At 37.9% G+C, this 22593-nt stretch overlaps 2 protein-coding genes across 2 annotated transcripts; both read right to left on the minus strand.

Moving 5' to 3' along the window:
- Positions 1–377: 377 nt before the first annotated feature.
- Positions 378–1325, minus strand: LOC129653728 (olfactory receptor 8G1-like). Its single transcript, XM_055583433.1, has one exon. It carries the CDS (start codon positions 1323–1325, stop codon positions 378–380), a length of 948 nt encoding a protein of 315 aa, XP_055439408.1.
- Positions 1326–14877: 13552 nt separating this feature from the next.
- Positions 14878–15813, minus strand: LOC129653729 (olfactory receptor 8G1-like). Its single transcript, XM_055583434.1, has one exon. The coding sequence runs from the start codon at positions 15811–15813 to the stop codon at positions 14878–14880; it is 936 nt and encodes a 311-aa protein (XP_055439409.1).
- Between the last annotated feature and the right edge of the window lie 6780 nt (positions 15814–22593).

Here is a 22593-nt window from a genome sequence, read left to right on the forward strand (position 1 = left end):
GACAAAGACAGTATGAGATATATATGGCTTCCCATAAATGTTTTTAAAAAGGAAATAAGAAAGTTGTCAAGGACTTTCTAGTCTCAGGAGCTATCTTAGGTCCCACAGATACGGCAGTAAAATACAAGCATGGGGTAACCTTTATGAACATTACAGCAGATAGTACATTTTGGACAGTAAGCATGCGAGTACACACCGAAAACAATAAATGGCATAGTAGGAGGCACACTGGTTTGAGCAATGTAACAAAGCATGGAATTTTGTTCTTAACTCAGATTTTAAGCTCTGGTAAGGATTTTGAAATAAGAGAATCATACCTCCATTCGGTGTAACAAGCAATGACTAGATCTAAAATATCATGCTCATGTTATGTCTGGTCACAAAAATATTCTTCTGTCAAGCATTTTCTTCAGGGCAACATTGACATCTTTATTCCTGAGGCTGTAGATCAGGGGATTCAGCAATGGCACAACAATAGTATAAAACACAGAGGACACTTTCCCTTGGTCCATGGAGCTCACAGATGATGGCTGCAGGTACATAAATGCTTCAGATCCATAGAAAATAGCAACAGCTGAGATGTGGGAGCTGCATGTGCTGAAGGCTTTGGACCTGCCCTCCGTGGAACGAATGTGGAGGATTCTGGAAATGATGAAGGTGTAGGAGCTGAGGATGGTCAGGATCGGGGCAAAGATGTTAAGTGCACCAAAGCATAGAACCAGTAATTCATTGACATAGGTGCTAGAGCAGGAGAGCTTTAGGAGGGGCAGAAGATCACAGAAATAATGGTTGATCACATCAAGTTTGCAGAAATGAACCCTAAGCATGCAGCCTGTGTGAGAGAATGCACATACCAGTCCCATCACATACACTCCACAAATGAGGGAGAAACAGGCTTGATGGGACATGGTAATATTATACAGCAAGGGGCTACAGATGGCAACATAGCGGTCATATGCCATTGCAGCCAACAGGTAACACTCTGCAATTATAAAAACAAGAAAGAAAAAGAGCTGAGTCATGCATTCAGGATAGGAGATGATATTCTTCTCTGTCACAAAGTTCACCAGCATTTTTGGGGTAATGACAGTGGACTGACAGAGGTCAATGAAAGACAAGCTGCTTAGGAAATAGTACATGGGGGTGTGCAGGTGAGAACTGAGCCCAATCAGTGTGATCATGCCCAGGTTCCCCACCACCGTGACCACATAGATTCCTAGGAAGAGGAGGAAAAGGGGCAGCTGGAGTTGTGGCTGTTCTGTGAGCCCAGCGAGGGTGAACTCAGTCACTGAGGAATGATTTTCTGCTGCCATTTCCATTTCCATAGTCTCTGGAGGGGAAAGAGTAAAACACTTTAATTGGAGGGAATTCATTACATTCTTTTTCATTTGGAGTAGAGTGCTCTATATAAATGATTCACAGTTTTGGCATCCTCTCCACCTATATAATCACTTAAGTCTGGGTCTATTTATGGAAGGAAAGTACATCTAAATTCAATATTTATAAAGCCTCATTTTCAAATATAATATATTTTCTATTAAAGCATTTAGCCATGTTTATAATCATAAAAACATGCATGGCAGCTTTATGCATAACAATGCAAATTGGAAACAATTCAAATTTATGTCCATCAACTGATGAGTAGATGAGTAAGTCACAGTATAGTATGTACATACATAATCATATGTATATCCACATATATACATATATGTATGTGCATATATGAATATATATAAACATATACAGCAACATATAGAGATGGTATCTATAGATGGGATTTAAAGTGTGGCAGAGTCTTTTAATTCATCATCATCAGCCACAAACTGCCTCATCCATCTAAGCTATGATGCCATGTCAGTATTACCATTTTCTATTTGTGCCATAAAAATCAACCCTGAATATTCATTGGACAGGATTGTTGCTGAAGCTGAAGTTCCAATACTTTTGCCACCTTATGCAAAGAGCTGACTCATTGGAAAAGACCCTGATGCTGGAAAAGACTGAAGGCTAAAAGAGAAGCAGGCAGCAGCTGTCTGTCTTTTTGTTTTTTTTTTCACATGAAATAGTCCTACCATCTCTCTTTGTCTCTGTTGTGTGGTAAATATGTTCTCTTTTCTTTTCCATCTTACTTAAGCTAGAAATCATCATGCAAACATTCTCCAGTACCTTGTAATTGATTTAACTTTCCCACTTTACATTCAGAAAACCGTTATTTCTAAACAGCACATTTTTAGACCTGAGATATATTGTAAGTCAGTTGATGCACTGAATCATACTTTTTCTCCTCTGTATAGCAAGTAAATTGCATAGTGTTTAGGACATAGGGGGATATAAATGGGATTTTATAAGTAATTCCATACATGCATGTATGAGATATATGCCTGAATTTTCATGGTATTCTTTCCAGACTTATAGTCTCAAGCCACAAATGTGAGATGAATACACTCACCTTTCTTCTTGCTGGAAATCTCAATACCAATTTTTTTTTTTTGAAACATGCTTCCTTTGACTCAGAAGATAGCTCTGTATTGGTGTCAGGAATGATAGGTACCCAGCTTTCTGCTGTCTTTAGTGTTGAGAGGGCTGGCGCAGCCCCTTTTGAAGCTGGTCTACATCACAGGTCAACATCTCTAATTCTAAGTCTTCAGTGTGTGTTTTTTCAGCCTCAAGGTAGCAAACATCTGCACCTTTCTCAGTTCTCCCCTGAGCGGTTGTGATCACTGTGCTATGAAGGTGTGTCATGGATTTCATATAAGCCAGGCAATAAATAACATGGAGTCGAATACTCTCCAAGGATTTCCTTTTCTCAGAAGACAAGCTCTTGAGAAAGAAGCAGTTGCAGCTGACATATCCCCAGTTGTCTAACTTTTTCCTTCAAGAGGGATTCTCTGTCAATCCTGAACTCAACAATTAGTGATCAAGATTTCTTCACAGGATCACCTGGAGATTTTTTCAAAATAAAATCCTCAACCACTATCAGATCCTTCTCAGGAGCATTTGAGATTTTGAGATTCTGCAGCTCATACAAGCTCCTGGCCAGTTCTAGTTGTTCCTAGTTCACTTTGTGAATAAAAGGTTTTAGAGGATTGGGCAACATTCTGACAAGTTATCTTAATGTTAAAATGGCAACAATTCTTAATATGATGAAGTAAATCATTTATCCTTGCAAAAATGTATTTAATCCATTTTACATGTGAATACCAAATACACATATTAATTCAAAGTCAAATCTATATCTTATTGGATTTAAAGCTATGGGGTAAGAATTCAGAATATTGACTTAATTTTTGATTTTTTAGGTGCTCACTATTAATGATTCTAGTGCTAAGCTGCATATATAAAGCATTTTATTAGGCACTTATGTTTCATGTTTCCCCTCTTCTTATATATTGTATTTTCACTTTTTGTTCTAAAACAGGAAAATTGGAAACATACTTAGAAAAGATTGAATCAAGGTAAATTGCACACTCAAGTCAGGAGAAATCTTATAGTTAAATATAAGAAGACTCATTTTTATTTTTTACCAGTTTATGCTTTTGTTACATTGAAAGTAATAGTCACTCAGTTGTTTCTGATTCTTTGTGACCCCATGGACTATGAATCCACGGAATTCTCCAGGCCAGAATACTGGAGTGGTTAGCCTTTCCCTTCTCCCTGGGATCTTCCCAACCCAGGGATCGAACCCAGGTCTCCCGCTTTGCAGGTGGATTCTTTACAAGCTGAGCCACAAGGGAAGTTAAAGCTTCTGAATTTTAGATACTCATTTAAACTCATTAAAAAAACTTATCAGGGAAGTTTTTTTTTTTTTCTTTTAATTTCAATACCAAGGTTGAACCCTATGTTAATTAAGTCAAAATTTTAGGTGTGAGGTCAGATATCAATATTTTTCAAAAGCTCCTTAACTTTTATGTGCATGGGAATAACCTAAGGATCTTGATCAAAAGCAGATTCTGATAGTAAGTCTTGTGTATGGTTTGAGATTATACATTTTCAATAAAATCTTTCAGATTTTACCACTATTTCTTGTCTATCGACCACTCTGAGAAACAAGGCTCTAGAAGATCTCTTGTTTTCAATACTTCCACTGGAGTTCTTTCAGATTCAAGGAAAATCCACCATACCCATGCACCAAAAATCTTTTAGCTTTGGGTTTGCTATGGCTGCAGGATTCTGATATGTTTGGAGAAGAATACTGTGTGTCTGGAATGCCACTGTTTAAGTGAACAGATTATGATTGAAGTTGCTTCAGTGTGCCAAATAAAAGAAGTGAAAAAGAGAGTTGGAATTTGGTAAAGGTCAGATATAGAAAGAATGTAAACAAGAAGTAAAGAGATCATTCCTATATTATTCAGAAATTAAAAATATGAAGAGATCCATATAAGCCATTCTTTCATTTCTGACAGGTTATATGTTCTGATTTAGCTAATTTATATATGTATTTATATATTCTGGACTGTATAACAGACTAGGAATCATGCCTAAGGTAGAAGCTGTAATTGTAGCCATTCTACCTTCTTTTATAGTATTGATGAATATTAGGTCAAATATTAGGTCAAATAATATGAAAATAGTAAGACAAATCATATGAAAATTAAGTAAAATAATATGAAATAGTTGAAGATGAATGTTTGACATTGATGAATGAATGGATAATGAAATACATGGGTGGTAAATAAAATTATGTTTTATATATATATATAAAAATATATATAAAGTCATAGTTGTATATTTGGACACTATAGTTGAATAAGGCAGCACACTACCCAAAGAATGTTGATCTGTCGGTAATGAGTAAGATGGTTTGAACTGAGAAAAGTCAGAAGACAACTGGGTATTCAGAGTTTCATGTGAATTTATAATTACCAGATGTTAATGCCCAGAAGCTAAAAAGGAGCAATATGAGGGGAGATAAGAGATGTTTCCAAGATAAAACTGACAAGAAATGGCAATTGTTTATAACTTACATGGCAAAAGGCATGAACCTCATGAAAGTAATACAACGTACAGAATTTGGGGTTATTATGAGTAGCTGTTAACATACATTTATTGTGGTAGTTTAGTGGCAAGGTTGTGTTGGATGGACGCTTTGCAACCCTGTGGACTGTAGCCTGCAATACTCCTCTCTCCATGGGATTTCCCAGGCAAGAATACTGGAGTGGGTTACCAGTTCCTTCTCCAGGGGATCTTTCCCACCCAAGGGCTGAACCCACGTCTCCTGCATTGGCAGCTGTATCCTTTACCACTGAGCCATGAGGGAAGCTCCTGTTACATAAACAGTATAGCACTAATGGTGTAAAGATAAAAATGTGTTGGGCTACTTGTGTAGAAATTGTTGGCATTGAACATGATAATTTGAATGTCTTTGATAAGTCTTATCATAAGATTCTGCAATCACTCTGCATTTGGTCTTTTTGCTTGATCAACACAAGTTTGAAATATTTTGATTGTTTTCATTAAATCAAATAAAATAAAAGTGAAGATCACATTGGAGACATCTAACAAAAAGCAATACAATCTCACAGAAAAGGTGGATGCTTAATGTGTAGAAAGAAGTTACTGGGAAGGCCTTACACTTACCCACAATTACATGAGGCTATTGGGCTTCAAAAATCACTGCAAATGGTGACTGCAGTCATGAAATTAAAAGATGCTTACTCCTTGGAAGAAAAGTTATGACCAACCTAGATAGCATATTCAAAAGCAGAGACATTACTTTGCCAACAAAGGTCCGTCTAGTCAAGGCTATGGTGTTTCAAGTGGTCATGTATGAATGTGAGAGTTGGACTGTGAAGAAAACTGAGCACCGAAGAATTGATGCTTTTGAACTGTGGTGTTGGAGAAGACTCTTGAGAGTCCCTTGGACTGCAAGGAGATCCAGCCAGTCCATTCTGAAGGAGATCAGCCTTGGGATTTCTTTGGAAGGAATGATGCTAAAGCTGAAACTCTAGTACTTTGACCACCTCATGCGAAGAGATGACTCATTGGAAAAGACTCTGATGCTGGGAGGGATTGGGGACAGGAGGAAAAGGGGATGACGGAGGATGAGATGGCTGGATGGCATCACTGACTCGATGGATGTGAGTCTGAGTGTACTCCGGGAGTTGGTGATGGACAGGAAGGCCTGGCGTGCTGCGATTCATGGGGTCGCAAAGAGTCGGACACAACTGAGTGACTGAACTGAACTGAATAGATTACTTTGAGTAAAATCACAGTTCTTGGAGCCAGACATTCTAACCTCTGTCTTTACTATGTTTGGGACTATGGGGACATTTACTCAAAGTCAACAAGCTTCAATTTATTCATCTCTCAAATGGAAACAGTACTAGGGCTTGCCTTGAAAGAATATCATAAATATTAAAGAAAGTTGTCTAATATAAAGTGCTGGGCACAGTGTTTGATATTTTATACTATCTCAATAATAACATGTCATTACTTTATGATAATCATCATAGATATTCTTGTTTTTATTTTTTTAATATTACACTGAAACTTTAAATCTCAAGAGTCTCTGACTTTATCCTTGATATTTCTCCATAAATAGTCATATAACACAAATTCAAATGTTTTAGCCTGAAGGGAATTTGGGAAATGTATTGTATGGGAAAATGATCCTGAATTTCCAAAAATTTGAACAATAAAACTAAAATATTACATATCTCAGTAAAGTAAAAGTTTTTTTCTGATGTGACACCAACACTGAGTCTATTCATCTACATTTTCCACTGTCCAGAATTTTCTTCAGGGCCAATTTGACATCCTTATTCTGTAGAGTGTATGTCAGAGGGTTCAGCATGGGCACAGTGCAGGTATAAAACCCTTATCTTTATATGAGCCTCTTGGTCCATGGGACTCATAGATGATGACTGCAAGTACATGAATGTTGCAGATCCATAGAAAACAGCAACAGCTTGGATGTGGGAACTGCAGGTGCTTTGTACATGCCCTCCGTGGAGTGTATGTGAAAGGTTTTGTAGAGAATGAAGATGTAGGAGATAAGACTAGTTAAGGCAGAAATCAGGATGCTGAAAGAACTGTAGACTAGAGCCAAAAATTTGTTGAAATAGATGCTAGAACAGGATAGCTCCAGGATGAAAAAACATTGCAGAAAAATGGTTAACAACATTGGCCTTGCAGAAATAGAGTCTCAAGATAAGACAAGTATGGAAGGTCGACTGAATGATTCACAAGACATAAACTGCTGCTGTGAGCTGGAAGCACCTATAATAAGACACGATAGCATTATAAAGCATGGGGTTACAGATGGCAATGTAGCGGTCATATGCCATTTCAGCCAACATATAACTCTCTGCAATAATAAAAACAAGAAAGAAATAGAGCTGAGTCAAGCATTCAGGGTAGGAGATGACATTTTTCTCTGTAACAAATTTCACCAGTATTTTGAGGGTAATGACAGTGGATTGACAGAGATCAATAAAGGACAAATTGCCAAAGAAATAGTACATGGGGGTGTGCAGGCGAGAACTGACCCCAATCAGTGTGATCATGCCCTGGTTCCTCACTACCATGACCACATAGATTCCTAGGAAGAGGAGGAAAAGGGGCAGCTGGAATCATGGCTGTTCTGTGAGGCAGTGAGGATGAACTCACTGAGGAATGATTTCCAGGTTCCATTTTCTTCTCAGCAGATTCCAACTAAAAAAAAAAAGAAAATTAATGTATTTCTGTGTGTGTGTGTGTGAGAGAGAGAGAGAGAGAGAGAGAGAGGCAGAAGGTAATTCTGTGGAGATCATTCTTTATCCTTCATCAGAGGACATACATAATGCAGGGAATTCTCTAGTATCTCCTACTACTCGAGGATAAACAATCATTCTGGCTGAACTAGAATAGAAATTACAAACATCAAGAACTTTATAATTAAGAAATTTCATAAACTTTAATTTATGGATTTTTAAAACAACAATTTTTGGATTTTTAAAGTCAGTCAACATGAACATTTCTAGTATTATTTCTGAGTACTCTTCTTTCCCTCAAGTTTCTATGTTTATATATTGATTTCATGCATGTTGAATGGCATAATATTTTCATTTATAATAAAAAATAGTACTGTATGCTTTCTATAATTAATGCAGAGAGGATTCACAAGTCAGTGGAAAGTAGTTATATTAGCTGGGGCTGTCTTTAATAACATCTCAACTGAAAATATCTGAAATGTGAAGACCAGTATCACTTCACCTGAGATCTGATGCTCTAATGTCCCAGCTTCCTTCTCCCCGGACTTTGACTCCAGAGGGCAGAAATGCAACTGCTTGGCAGACATCATGCTTATACCTCAATGGGTTTTTCCACTCCAGGAACCATTCTTCTTATTCTAATTTGGATAATCTTAGGGGTGAGAGTATAATGGCCTAAATACAAGTCATGTACTCCAACACTGTGACCAGGGCATCAGTGTACCAAGATTGATCTGTGCAATTTGGACTTCATGATTTAAATGGTGGAGGTGAGAAAATGATTCTATTCTCCAAATCATAAAGTTCTTTTGAACACAAACACTAGGTGTTTGGTATGCCAACCTTTTTAAAATATAGTCATGTATTTTGCATGTGCTCTCAATAGAATTCAAAGATGGAAGAAATGTGGATGAGTAAAGTACATGCAAAATAAAATAAGTAATTTTAGTGTCAATTCAATACTAGTCAACAGTGTGATGTATTTTTTAAAGACCAGTGTATTTTTAGTTTAGATTTGCAAAGGAAAGAGTAGGTTCTAGAAAATAGAAATTCATATTCTTAACACTCAAGCGATATTTGGCTATTGTGTTCAGTTTGAAGTAAAATACTGCATGATATAGGAAAAGCTACACAGTTCCTAAATATTATCTAGAAATCAGTTATTTCAAGATGGCTAAAACAACTGAGAATATTTTTTTTCTAGCAAAGCAAAAGTTCATGTGGACAAGACAGTTATTTCAACATTCATCACATGGCAGTGAGAGGTACTGAACTTATTGTATACATTCAAGAGACTGGGTAAAATTAACTGCCTGAAACCATGGGAAGAAATATTTGGTTTCACAGCAAAGACAAACATCCCTATCATCAGATACACCCTGAACTGACAGTCATAAAAATTGGAGCACAGACTGAATAACCACGTACATAGTAGATATTCTTTAAGGACACACCTAATGATTAGTTGGATTAAATGTACTTCTATTATCTTTGTTCTAATGGATCCTGAATATGGTAGACGTTAGAGGTTTGAATCCTCAATTCAACCCCATTCTTGCTGTGTGGTCTTGAGATAATATGTCTTCTTTCCAACTCTCTGAAAAACAGAAATACTAAAATCTACCTTCTGTGTATATTCAGATGAATGATTCCTATGAGATGTTTAGCCCAGTCTCATACCCTTGGTAAGAACTAAATTTTGTCCCTGTTATTTTATTTTTAATCTATTGAGTTTCTTTCCGTTATATCTTTTGTTTCAGCATCATTTTCATTCCTGCTATGATGGCTGGGATTTTTAATTTTTTTTCCTTAAGACATTTTCTTGTTCCTCCTTTCTACCTAAATACATACAATGATACTGAAATTTGAAAGTTTTACTAAATGTTAACTCCTAAATATCAATATTTTCCAAGGTCTCCAAATGAAGTTTGAATACATTTCTGTCTCTCAATGATTTATATCACCCAACAACAAAATCTTTTAATTTTATGTCCAGATATCAGGTATCACATGATTTAACAATTACACAAAACAACATTTGGTAGAATCTCTTTTTTTGACTCATTATATTTATTTATCTTCTCTTACACATTCCCAGTGTATCTGATGAAATTTATTCAATAGTTAGGTCATTAAGTTAAGGGCTTTAATAATGACAACCCCAGTTAATAAGACCATTTTTATGTGCTGAGAAATACACTTCTCATGTTTATGTTTAGCACATGCTTAATTCTGTATCGATTATTATGAGTTCTTTATTGGCTTTTCTTCTGTACCAGACTGGAAATTCAATACAGTGCTTGGTACAATGCCTTATATACAAGTATCAATAAATATCATTTTTAAATAAAATTATTGAAAGGAGTGTAGTGATAAGCTAACACAGATCCCAAAACAAGTAAGTGAAGCTCTCACACTGCGTGAGTGGAGGTGAGTAAACAAAGAAATACTGGCCATAAGTTCCTCCAGTGGGGAAAGAAAGATGATAAGGGAATCTTTGTTCCTCAGGGAGTGTGAATATTAGAGTGAGGACTGCTGCTGCTAAGGCGCTTCAGTCGTGTCCAACTCTGTGCGACCCCATAGACAGCAGCCCACCAGGTTCCCCCATCCCTGGGATTCTCCAGGCAAGAGTACTGGAGTGGGTTGCCATTGCCTTCTCCAACAGAAACAAAAAAATTTCTACTCGCATCTATTAGTGCACTGTAAGGGAGATGGTTGGATGGCATCACTGACTCAATGGACATGAGTTTGGGTAAATTCCGGAAGTTGGTGATGGACAGGGAGGCCTGGTATGCTGTGGTTCATGGGGTCACAAAGAGTCGGACACGACTGAGGGACTGAACTGAACTGAACTTAACTGAACTGAACCGAAGGGAGCTAGAACAGAAGATCAAAGTTTTTAAAGTCTAGGACTGAGATTCAGATACATCCCTCTTGTTCCCCAAAACGCCAGTGCTGTGTATTATTCTCCTCTATTTCTCTGAAGGGAAAAATGGTCTGGTGATGCTGGTAGATAGTTCTGAATACTAGGCTTGCAGGACTTCTTCTTGTAGGGTCATAATCTAGAAGACTCTGTTGTAATGATTTTGAGTCACTGGTCCTGACTTCTGTTGAAGGCAATTCAGTTCAGTTCAGTTCAGTTGCTCAGTCGTGTCTGACTTTTGCGAGCCCACGAACCGCAGCAGGCCAGGCATCCCTGTCCATCACCAATGCCGAGTCCACCCAAACCCAAGTCCATTGAGTTGGTGATGCCATCCAACCATCTCATCCCCTGTAATCCCCTTCTCCTCCTGCCCTCAATCTTTCCCAGCATCAGGGTCTTTCCCAATGAAGCAACTCTTTGCATGAGGTGGCCAAAGTGCTGTTGGAGTTTCAGCTTTAGCATCAGTTCTTCCAATGAACACCCAGGACTGATCTCCTTTAGAATGGACTGGTTGGATCTCTGTGCAGTCCAAGGGACTCTCAAGAGTCTTCTCTAACACCACAGTCCAAAAGCATCGATTCTTCTGTGCTCAGCTTTCTTTATAGTCCAACTCTCACATCCATACATGACCACTGGAAAAACCATAGCCTTGACTAGATGGACCATTGTTGACAAAGTAATGTCTCTGCTTTTTAACGTGCTGTCTAGGTTGGTCATAACTTTCCTTCCAAGGAGTAAGCTTCTTTTAATTTCATGGCTGCAATCACCATCTGCAGTGACTTTGGAGCCCAGGAAAATTAAGTCAGCCACTGTTTCCCCATCTATTTGCAATCAGGTGATGGAACCAGATGACATGATCTTAGTTTTCTGAATGTTGAGTTTTAAGCCAACTTTTTCACTCTCCTCTTTCACTTTCTTGAAGGGGCTCTTTAGTTCTTCTTCACTTTCTGCCATAATGGTGGTGTCATCTGCATATCTCAGGTGAGTGATATTTCTCCCGGAACTCTTGATTCCAGCTTGTGCTTCATCCAGCCCAGAGTTTCTCATGATGTACTCTGCATAAGCAGGGAAAATATACAGCCTTGATGTACTCCTTTTCCTATTTGGAACCAGTCTGTTGTTCCATGTCCAGGTCTAACTGTTGCTTCCTGACCTGCACACAGGTTTCTCAAGAGGCAGGCCAGGTGGTCTAGTATTCCCATCTCTTTCAGAATTTTCCACAGTTTATTGTGATCCACACAGTCAAAGGCTTTGATATAGTCAATAAAGCAGAAATAGATATTTTTCTGGAACTCTCTTGCTTTTTCAATGATCCAGCACATGTTGGCAATTTGATCTCTAGTTCCTCTGCCTTTTCTAAAACCAGCTTGAACATCTGGAAGTTCACAGTTCACATACTGTTGAAGCCTGGCTTGGGGAATTTTAAGCATTACTTTACTAGCGTGTGAGATGAGTGCTATTGTGCAGTAGTTTGAGCATTCTTTGGAATTGCCTTTCTTTGGGACTGGAATGAAAACTGACCTTTTCCAGTCCTGTGGCAGCTGCTGAGTTTTCCAAATTTGCTGGCATATTGAGTGCAGCACTTTCACAGCATCCTCTTTCAGGATTTGAAATGGCTCAACTGGAATTCCATCACCTCCACTAGCTTTGTTCATAGTGATGCTTCCCAAGGCCCACTTGACTTCACATTCCAGGATGTCTGGCTCTAGGTGAGTGAAGTCAATCAGTTCAGTTCAGTCACTCAGTCGTGTCCGACTCTTTGCAACCCCATGAAATTCAGCACGCCAGGCCTCTCTGTCCATCATCAACTCCCGGAGTTCACTCAGACTCACGTCCATCGAGTCAGTGATGCCATCCAGCCATCTCATCCTCTGTCATCCCCTTCTCCTCCTGCCCCCAATCCCTCCCAGCATCAGAGTCTTTTACAATGAGTCAACTCTTCACATAAGGTGGCCAAAGTACTGGAGTTTCAGCTTTAGCTTCATTCCTTCCAAAGAAATCCCAGGGCTGATCTCCTTCAGAATGGACTGGTTGGATCTCCTTGCAGTCTAAGGGACTCTCAAGAGTCTTCTCCAACACCACAGTTCAAAAGCCTCAATTCTTCAGGGCTCAATGGGCCCCTGCAAATGTTGCTTGATGTGAATGGTGACTTATAATCTGAGTGTTGATGCTAAGAGTCAGATGAGGAACAGATAATGCTAATGATCTCCCATTAGGATCATATTCCACAAGTATCAACTCGGGAAAAGTTACAATTAGCAATTCCCTTTTCTCCCATTGATTCTCAAGTGTTTAATAGTATCATATCATTGTAATTTATCGTTTTTGTTAGATTATAGGTTGGAAACAAGGCTGGGATAGATCTTATTAGAACTCTGGTGAATTTCATGTCAAGCTATATAAGAATTCAAAATTTTAGGAAATTTTAAAGACCTGCATTAAAGGAACACTCTAAAGGGATTTTACACAGTAGATAAATAAAAAATCAGGAAAAAATCTTTGTGTGCAATATTTGGTCAATTTTTTTTCTCATTGACCTATATTAACTGTATTTACATGCCATGATGTATTTATAGAACAGTAGTGAAAACTTCAGGCAGAACAAACAGCACTCCTGGCTAAGCCCAATTTGCATAGGGCAGGCCCAGGTGGAAGAAAAAACATATAAAAGGAGGAGCCAAAGCGCTTTCTCTTGGACTGCGTGCATGCGCGTGCGCGCTCTCTCTCTCTCTCTCTTTCTCCCTCCCCACGCACTCCTCCACTCCCTTCTCTTCCAGTCTTGGATTCTCCTGCTATCTTCTAAATAAAATGGAGCTGTAACACTGAAAAAAAAAAAAAGAAAAAAAAAAAAGAACAGTAGTACTTAAACGGAGAAGGCAATGGCACCCCACTCCAGTACTCTTGCCTGGAAAATCCCATGGACGGAGGAGCCTGATAGGCTCCAGTCCATGGGGTCGGTAAGAGTAGGACACGTCTGAGCGACTTCACTTTCACTTTTCACTTTCATGCACTGGAGAAGGAAATGGCAACCCACTCCAGTATTCTTGCCTGGAGAATCCCAGGGACAGATGAGCCTGGTGGGCAGCTGTCTATGGGGTCGCACAGAGTTGGACACGACTGAAACGACTTAGCAGCAGTACTTAAAAAATTGTAACATGTAGGCTGCAGGAAGGTTTCAACTGGTTATTATAACCCCAGGAAAAGTTCCTTCTAGGTACAATAAGTTAATGACTTTATCTAACTCTATAAATACGAGAAATATTGAGGAATAACATAGAGATCTGTCACAATGTGACAAAATTTACTAGATTTTTTTGCTTATAAAGTAATAAAGAAATTATGTTCTGGTTCAAGGTGGCAATCTAGGAAGATCCACAACTCTGACCGAAACAATATAGGTTATCATATTTTCTCTTTATCTTGAAATTAAATTTTTTGAACTATAATTTGCATGTGGTAAAATTCTACATACTAAGAATTTTCTCAGTGTCAATATAGGTGAAGTTCTATTTTAGTCTGGCAATCGAGGCTGGAGTAATCGAGTTCCAGATATCACTGTATCTCCAGATTTGCTATGTTGACCCATCAGATAACAAATATACATATTATTTTTTAACACATGTATACTGCATGCTTGAAAACCAAGAGTTTTGGTTCAAGGATTTTGGGTTGTTGACTTTATTTAAAGACATAAAAGTCAGGTGTTCACAAGTTATCTTACCTGTATTGGGGTTTGATACTGAAGTTACTCAAATTCATGCTTCTAAATTTTTGTATAGAAAGAATATAGGATGTCATCAGTCTTTTTGCAGATCTTCGAAGAACTCTTCAAACATAAATTTAATTGATTTTAACTTTTGAAAGTCATATGTAGCTATTAGAGAAAGTAATGGATAATGACATATTGAGGTACATATGGCTTCCCATAAATAATTTTAAAAAGGAAATAAGAAAATTATCAAGGTCTTTCTAGTGCCAGGAACTCTCTTAGGTCCTGCAGACACAGCAGTGAAGTACACGCATGGGGATAACCTTCATGAACATCACAGTGCAGTGCACTTTGGACAATAAGCAGGCAAGTACACACCCAAAACAATAAATGGCACAGTAGGAGCACACAGGTTTGATCAATGTTACAAAGCATGGAGGGGTTCTTAGCTCAGATTAAGCACTGGTAAGGACTTTGACGTAAGAGAACCATACATTCATATATTGTAACAAGCAATGACTAGACCTAAAATATCATGCTCATGTTATGTCTGGTCACAAAAATATTCTTCTGTCAAGCACTTTCTTCATGGCAACATTGACATCTTTATTCCTGAGGCTGTAGATCAAGGGATTAAGCATGGGCACAACAATAGTATAAAACACAGAGGACACTTTCCCTTGGTCCATAGAGCTCACAGATGATGGCTGCAGGTACATGAATGCTGCAGATCCATAGAAAATAGCAACAGCTGAGATGTGGGAACTGCATGTGCTGAAGGCTTTGGACCTGCCTTCCGTGGAATGAATGTGGAGGATGCTGGAAATGATGAAGGTGTAGGAGCTGAGGATGGTCAGGATGGGGGCAAAGATGTTAAGTGCACCAAAGCATAGAACCAGTAATTCATTGACATAGGTGCTAGAGCAGGAGAGCTTTAGGAGGGGCAGAAGATCACAGAAATAATGGTTGATCACATCAAGTTTGCAGAAATGAACCCTAAGCATGCAGCCTGTGTGAGAGAATGCACATACCAGTCCCATCACATACACTCCACAAATGAGGGAGAAGCAGGCTTGATGGGACATGGTAATATTATACAGCAAGGGGCTACAGATGGCAACATAGCGGTCATATGCCATTGCAGCCAACATGTAACACTCAGAGGCAGCAAAAAGGAGGAAGAAGTAAAGCTGAGTTATGCATTCAGGGTAGGAGATGATGTTCTTCTTGGTCACAAAGTTCACCAGCATTTTTGGGGTGATGACAGTGGAATGACAGAGGTCAATGAAGGACAAGCTACTGAGGAAATAGTACATGGGGGTGTGCAGGTGAGAACTGAGCCCAATCAGTGTGATCATGCCCAGGTTCCCCACCACCGTGACCACATAGATTCCTAGGAAGAGGAGGAAAAGGGGCAGCTGGAGTTGCGACTGTTCTGTTAGTCCAGCGAGGATAAACTCAGTCACTGAGGAGTGATTTCCTTTTGCCATTTTATCTGGGAAGTTTCTGAAGGAGAGACAGAGAGAAAGGGACAGCTTTGAAGACATGCCTTTTTTATGCTTTGTTTATCAACATTATCTCACAAAGAAGATTAACTGTTTGAATATTTCCTTGGTTTCTATGAAAAGTTTAAACTCAATAAGTTTTCTAAACAACATTTTCTTAATAAAATGTTTTTACTGCTTGACTGAAAATATATTAAGCTATTTCACTTACACATTTTTCAGCCATAATAGTGATCATTTTACCTGTTTGAATGGCTATTCCTTAATTCAAACATTCACTTATTTTAAGCACTTTTTTTCCCCAATTGAGGTTTGTAAATTTGAAATCTTAGAGGACCTATTAAAAATAACCTAAGCTGGTTGACCATCAACCTGGAGTGAGCAAATCTCATGTAAGCGCAGAACCTTTTATTAACTAGAATTTAATTTCTGTTAGAGGAGAAAAGAGACACATCAAAACATATTTTGTAATTATTTTATCTGATAATTAAAAAACATAGGTTTCTATGTAAAAATATTCACTTTTTAATGTTTTTTGAAATAAAACAGGACAAACAACATTCACTGCGAACTAGTCCACTGTTGGCATGTTTGTGGGCTAAATGCTTTAAGAGAAGATATATGAATCGTGCTTGTGAGTTAAAGTGCAAGTATCTGTGTTCATCTACTGACTCATCAATTACTACTTGATAATCTTTGAACAGTAAAATAATCTCATTGTCTAATTAGAAAAGATTAGCAGTCTGAAAATGGTAATAATAACAATAGCTGTTTTTATTGTTGTTATACCACGTTATTATTTGGAAAATAGAAGATAATTACACACTTCAAAATATAGAAAAAGCACTTATAATGGTTAAACTTTTTATTTTTCATCTTTCATTAACTAAAAGGGCATTAAAACTAGTCATAAAATTAGGGGATATAGAATCAGAAATGCAGTCCCCTATTCTGTTAAGCAGTAAACAGATTATCATTACATATGGGTAGAAATAAAATAGCAAAATTTCTACTTGAATACAAATTAAAAAGAAAAAATCTAAATTGTTCTACTTTACAGCTAAATAAAAATAAAATTGAAGTGAATCTTAAATCTAGGCATAAAGACTAAACTGTTAAACTTCGTGAGAAAACACTAAAGAATATATAATATATTGGACTAGTCTAAGAATTTGTTAGAAAGAACACACGTACATACTAACCAATATAACCAAATAATATAACCAATATAACCAATATAAAGCAAGCAAATTGATAAATTCTTTTTATTCAAATTAAAAATTATTCCTCAACATACATTATTAGAATATTAAAAGCACTATGGACTGTTACTGAGAGTATGAAAAATAATATTGAAAAGACAATAACATGAAGACAAACAAGTTAAAAATAAGAAAACTATGTGAACAGATATATCACAGATGAAGATAAAATAATAATTAACAAGAACATAAAAAGATATTGAAATCCTTATTCACCAAAGAAATGAAAATTAAACTAAACCATAATAAGAAACAACTGCACGTCTAACATGTTAACGTCTGGCCTTCATGCCTATATCCCTTCCTCCCTGTTTCTGGGTTCATTTAAAATATACATATACCATCAGAAAATGACTCTCTTTCTAGATTCCAACCTGTCTCAAGTCAGAGGAATTTTACAGTGAGGACAATATTTTAGTTTCTCAGTGTGAACATGATAGAGACTCAACTTACCTTCACTTCACACAGCCAGGTGTTGCTGGCTCTCATGATGTTATTATGGATCCAATGGAGTCCTATGGGCTGGTCACTTTTTAATCAGATATAGAAGAGCATATCTGAACACAGAGTGTCTGTTAATTTAAGGATCCCCAATATGGTTTGATCATCAGAGTCACCTAGAGAGCTTAAAGCATCTGCAAAAATAATGACTGTAAAAATGTAAACATGATTATGCTGCTGCTGCTGCTGCTGCTAAGTCGCTTCAGTCGTGCCCGACTCTGTGCGGCCCCATAGATGGCAGCCCACCAGGCTCCCCGTCCCTGGGATTCTCCAGGCAAGAACACTGGAGTGGGTTGCCATTTCCTCCTCCAATGCATGAAAGTGAAAAGTGAAAGTGAGGTCGCTCAGTCGTGTCCCACTCTTCGAGACCCCATGGGCTGCAGCCTACCAGGCTCCTCCATCCATGGGATTTTCCAGGCAAGGGTACAGGAGTGGGGTGCCATTGCCTTCTCTGAAACATGATTATAATTAAGAATAAAACTTCCTGAATCATTGTCCTTATACTCTTTTGTTCTGGGATTTAGTATTTGCAGAAGATCACTGATAAACAATTTTGTTTCTATTTCTTCTCCTAAAGATTAACTTTACAGCTCAAAATAATTCAGAGACTCTTGGTACTTCCAGAGTTAACAACCTTCAACATTTTATTGAAATTCCATTTTATTGCATAAACAGTACCACTGCCTAAATTTTACTCTAATATAAAATTTTTATTACACATTTCCTAACCTAACATCAGAATTAGGGATTCAGAATCTTTGAGGATTTTAAAAGATCTGAACTTTTAATAAAGTAATTTAAAACAAGCAAGCCAAAAAAACTGCCAGTGTAATTCTGATGATTAGCCAGGTTTGGGAACTACTGAGTTAGAAGACACAAAGTCAGTGTAGGGGCATGTTTTAGGTGGAGAATTTGAAACATTCTGTTTTTTTCTCTCCTATTTTTTCTTTTGTCTTCTCAATTCGTTTCCTCCATTCTTCCCTTTCCTCCCTTTTATCCTTCTTCTGCTCCTTCTTCCTTCTTTCTCTTCTTAATAATTTAGCAAAAATTCGTGAGACAGCATTTTACCACAAAGCAAGGTCTGTTCTAGAGTATGAAAACTACAAAGACATACTTCAGTTCAGTTCAGTTCAGTCACTCCGTCGTGTCCAACTCTTTGCGACCCCATGAATCGCAGCACGCCAGGCCTCCCTGTCCATCACCAACTCCCGGAGTTCACTCAGACTCACGTCCATCGAGTCGGTGATGCCATCCAGCCATCTCATCCTCTGTCGTCCCCTTCTCCTCCTGCCCCCAATCCCTCCCAGCATCAGAGTCTTATCCAATGAGTCAACTCTTTGCATTAGGTGGCCAAAGTACTGGAGTTTCAGCTTTAGCATCATTCCTTCCAAAGAAATCCCAGGGCTGATCTCCTTCAGAATGGACTGGTTGGATCTCCTTGCAGTCCAAGGGACGCAAGTGTTCTTGCGGTGTTCTCCAACACCACACTTCAAAAGCATCAATTCTTCAGCACTCAGCCTTCTTCACAGTCCAACTCTCACATCCATACATGACCACAGGAAAAACCACAGCCTTGACTAGACGAACCTTTGTTGGCAAAGTAATGTCTCTGCTTTTGAACATGCTATCTAGGTTGGTCATAACTTCCCTTCCAAGGAGTAAGCGTCTTTTAATTTCATGGCTGCAGTCACCATCTGTAGTGATTTTGGAGCCCAGAAAAATAAAGTCTGACACTGTTTCCACTGTTTCCCCATCTATTTCCCATGAAGTGATGGGACCAGATGCCATGATCTTTGTTTTCTGAATGTTTAGTTTTAAGCCAACTTTTTCACTCTCCTCTTTCACCTTCATCAAGAGGCTTTTTAGTTCTTCTTCACTTTCTGCCATAAAGGTTGTGTCATCTGCATATCTGAGGTTATTGATATTTCTCCCGGCAATCTTGATTCCAGCTTGTATTTCTTCCAGTTCAGCGTTTCTCATGAGGTACTCTGCATAGAAGTTAAATAAGCAGGGTGACAATATACAGACTTGACGTACTCCTTTTCCTATTTGGAACCAGTCTGTTGTTCCATGTCCAGTTCTAACTGTTGCTTCTTGACCTGCATACAAATTACTAATATCATAAAATTAAAGATGATATTAAGGTGGCCTAATATTCATCATAAAGTAGCATAATATGTAGAAATTGGTGTGAAAACTCAGAGGGGCATGCAAATTTGCATAGATCTCCTAATGGATTCAGAGCTAGGGAACTGAATATTTTGGAATTTTTATTTCAAAATGTTTTCTGTTATTTTTTAGTCTTGACACAACACCCATAGGATCTACCTCTGAGAGTCTGAATATTATATTTCTTTTGAAACAAGTTATTATACCCTACTTACATAAGAATCAATTCAATATAGAGATTTCCCTATCATATATAGATATATTAGATATACTAGAAAAATTAAGAATTGAATGTGTATAGCAATGCCAATTAAGCAGCATGGCCACTTAAACAGGGTAAGTCTTTTGTCAAAATATGAGATGGGATCACTAAACATTAAAAATGACAAAATACTTTTTACTAGCTTTTCAATATTTGAATTTTAAAGGGGATAGGAAGGAGTAAAGGTAGAAAAGAGCAGTTGGGGCTCAAACTCTGTGAAATTTTTATGTTCTCAGTGAAGCTTGAGCTTGAAGATTGCCAGTCCCTTCTGGTGTAGTACACACTCTGTGGTCAACAAAACTGCTGAACTTCCCACTACCTAGATCCTGAGGAAGGACAATAACTGGAAACGTGAATAGAGACACTAAAAACACTTAAAACAAATAAACTGAAATTTAGCAAAGCAAAGAGTTGTTATGTTTAAAATTTAGATTTAAAAAAACCCAGTTCTTTGTATACTGGTTATAGCTTTGGGTGCAATTCACCTGAAAAGAATAAGGTGTCAATTCATTATTAACTCACAATAAAACCCACAAAGTAAGTGGCCGGTTAATAAATTAGTTCCAGATTACACTTGTAGAAACACAATATCTAGAGTATGATCAGTTGTAACCCCAATAATACAGCTTTCTAACACTAGTTCCTTGGAACTACAAAGCCACAAATCGTCATATGGGTTCGAAGGTCTTGGGTTCTTAACATATCTGGAAGTGGGGTTGAACCTACTTCCTCATGTGTTAAGTTGGTCACCATTGGCCATATGCAGCCTGATCCTTAACCTGTCACTTCACACAATATTACCATTTTCTATGCGTGCAATTAGGTTAGGAAGCACTGTGCTACACTTGAATTGTATCTGGAGTTTGGAGTTACAGAAATTCTTTTTAAGGAGAGACATCGACAAGATAAAAGGCAAATAAAAACTGTGAAGAACTTAGAAAACATGTGAGGGTAATGGGATATTTAACAGACCTATCTATCTATATACCTTAGCAGATATATCTCAGCAGATATATCTCAAGGGAGATATATCCTAAAGAAAATCAACCCTGAATATTCATTGGAAGGACTGATGCTGAAGCCAAAACTCCAGTAGTTTGGCCACCTGTGAAGAAGAGCTGACTCATTGGAAAAGACCCCAATACTGGGAAAGGTTGAAAGCAAAAGGAGAAGGAGCAGAGGGTGAGATGGTTAGATAGCAGCACCAACTCAAGGGACATGAATTTGAGTAAGCTCCAAGAGATAGTGAGACAGGCAAGGCTGGCATACTGCAGTCCATGGGGTCACAAAGAGTTGGACAGGACTTATTAACTAAGCAACAACTTCTCAAGGGGACCTAAAGGGAAGAAAGACATTTTATGTATGACATTTGAAGGATCAAAGAAAATCAGTTCAGTCACTCAGTCATGTCCAGCTCTTTGTGACCCCATGAACTGCAGCACACCAGGCGTCCCTGTCCATCACCAACTCCGGGAGTTCACCCAAACCCATGTCCATTGAGTCGGTGATGCCATCCAACCATCTTATCCTCTCTTGTCCCCTTCTCCTCCTGCCTTCAATCTTTCCCAGCATCAGGGTCTTTTCAAATGAGTCAACTCTTCGAATCAGGTGGCCAAAGTATTGGAGTTTCAGCTTCAGCATCAGTCCTTCCAATGAATATACCCTTCACTATATACAAGGGAAATTTTTCTAAAAATTGGGGTTCTTAGAAATGGCAATTCTTGATCATTGAATACACTCAACCATAAATCAGATGATGAATCACTCAGAGACATTAGGGAAAAGATTTTCTTTATGGGTTTTAAGACAAAGTATGAATATCTACACCACCTCTTGCCACTTTCCAGAATCAATTTGTTCCTTTCAGTTTCAGAAACTTACATTCAAATTCAGAAAATTTTCTCTTTCTCAAATAAGTCAAATTCCCTCAACTTATCTAGATTTTTATTTACTCATGTTTTCATTATTTCACATGAAAAAAGTAATTTTACCAACCCCATTATCTCTATTGTCTGCTAAATATTTTTTTTCTTTTCTAATCTCATTTACAATTAATGCCATCACGAAAACCTCCAATTCCTTGAAATTGGTTAGACTTTCTTACTACATGCTCAAGAATCTTCCATTTCTAAATAGCATGTTTTCAGACTGCAGTTGCTCTATAAATCAGATGATGAACAAATCAGACTTATTCTCCTCTGCTCAGTAAGCAGCCTACATCTGGCACATCATAGCAAGTTAAAAATATGCTATGAATAAATTAATAATTATATGAATGACTGTATTGTGGAACATTTGCCTAAATGCCAATGGTTATTACTTTTGTAATTAAAGTCTCAAAAAGAAAAAGTAAAATCAACACACCTTTTTTCTTCTGGAAACCACAATGCTAAATCTCATTGGAAACATGCTCTTAGGGAAGAATAGTACTAGTGTGAGTGTTGGGAGTGATAGGTATCCAGCATTCTGCTGTCTTCAGTGCTGAGAGGACAGGGACAACGCTGGTCTCAGAGCCACTTTTGAAGCTGATCTGCATCACAGGTCAGCATCTCCAATTCTAAGTCTTCAGTG

This window comes from Bubalus kerabau, chromosome 5 (assembly GCF_029407905.1).
Source record: "Bubalus kerabau isolate K-KA32 ecotype Philippines breed swamp buffalo chromosome 5, PCC_UOA_SB_1v2, whole genome shotgun sequence".
Taxonomy (NCBI): domain Eukaryota; kingdom Metazoa; phylum Chordata; class Mammalia; order Artiodactyla; family Bovidae; genus Bubalus; species Bubalus kerabau.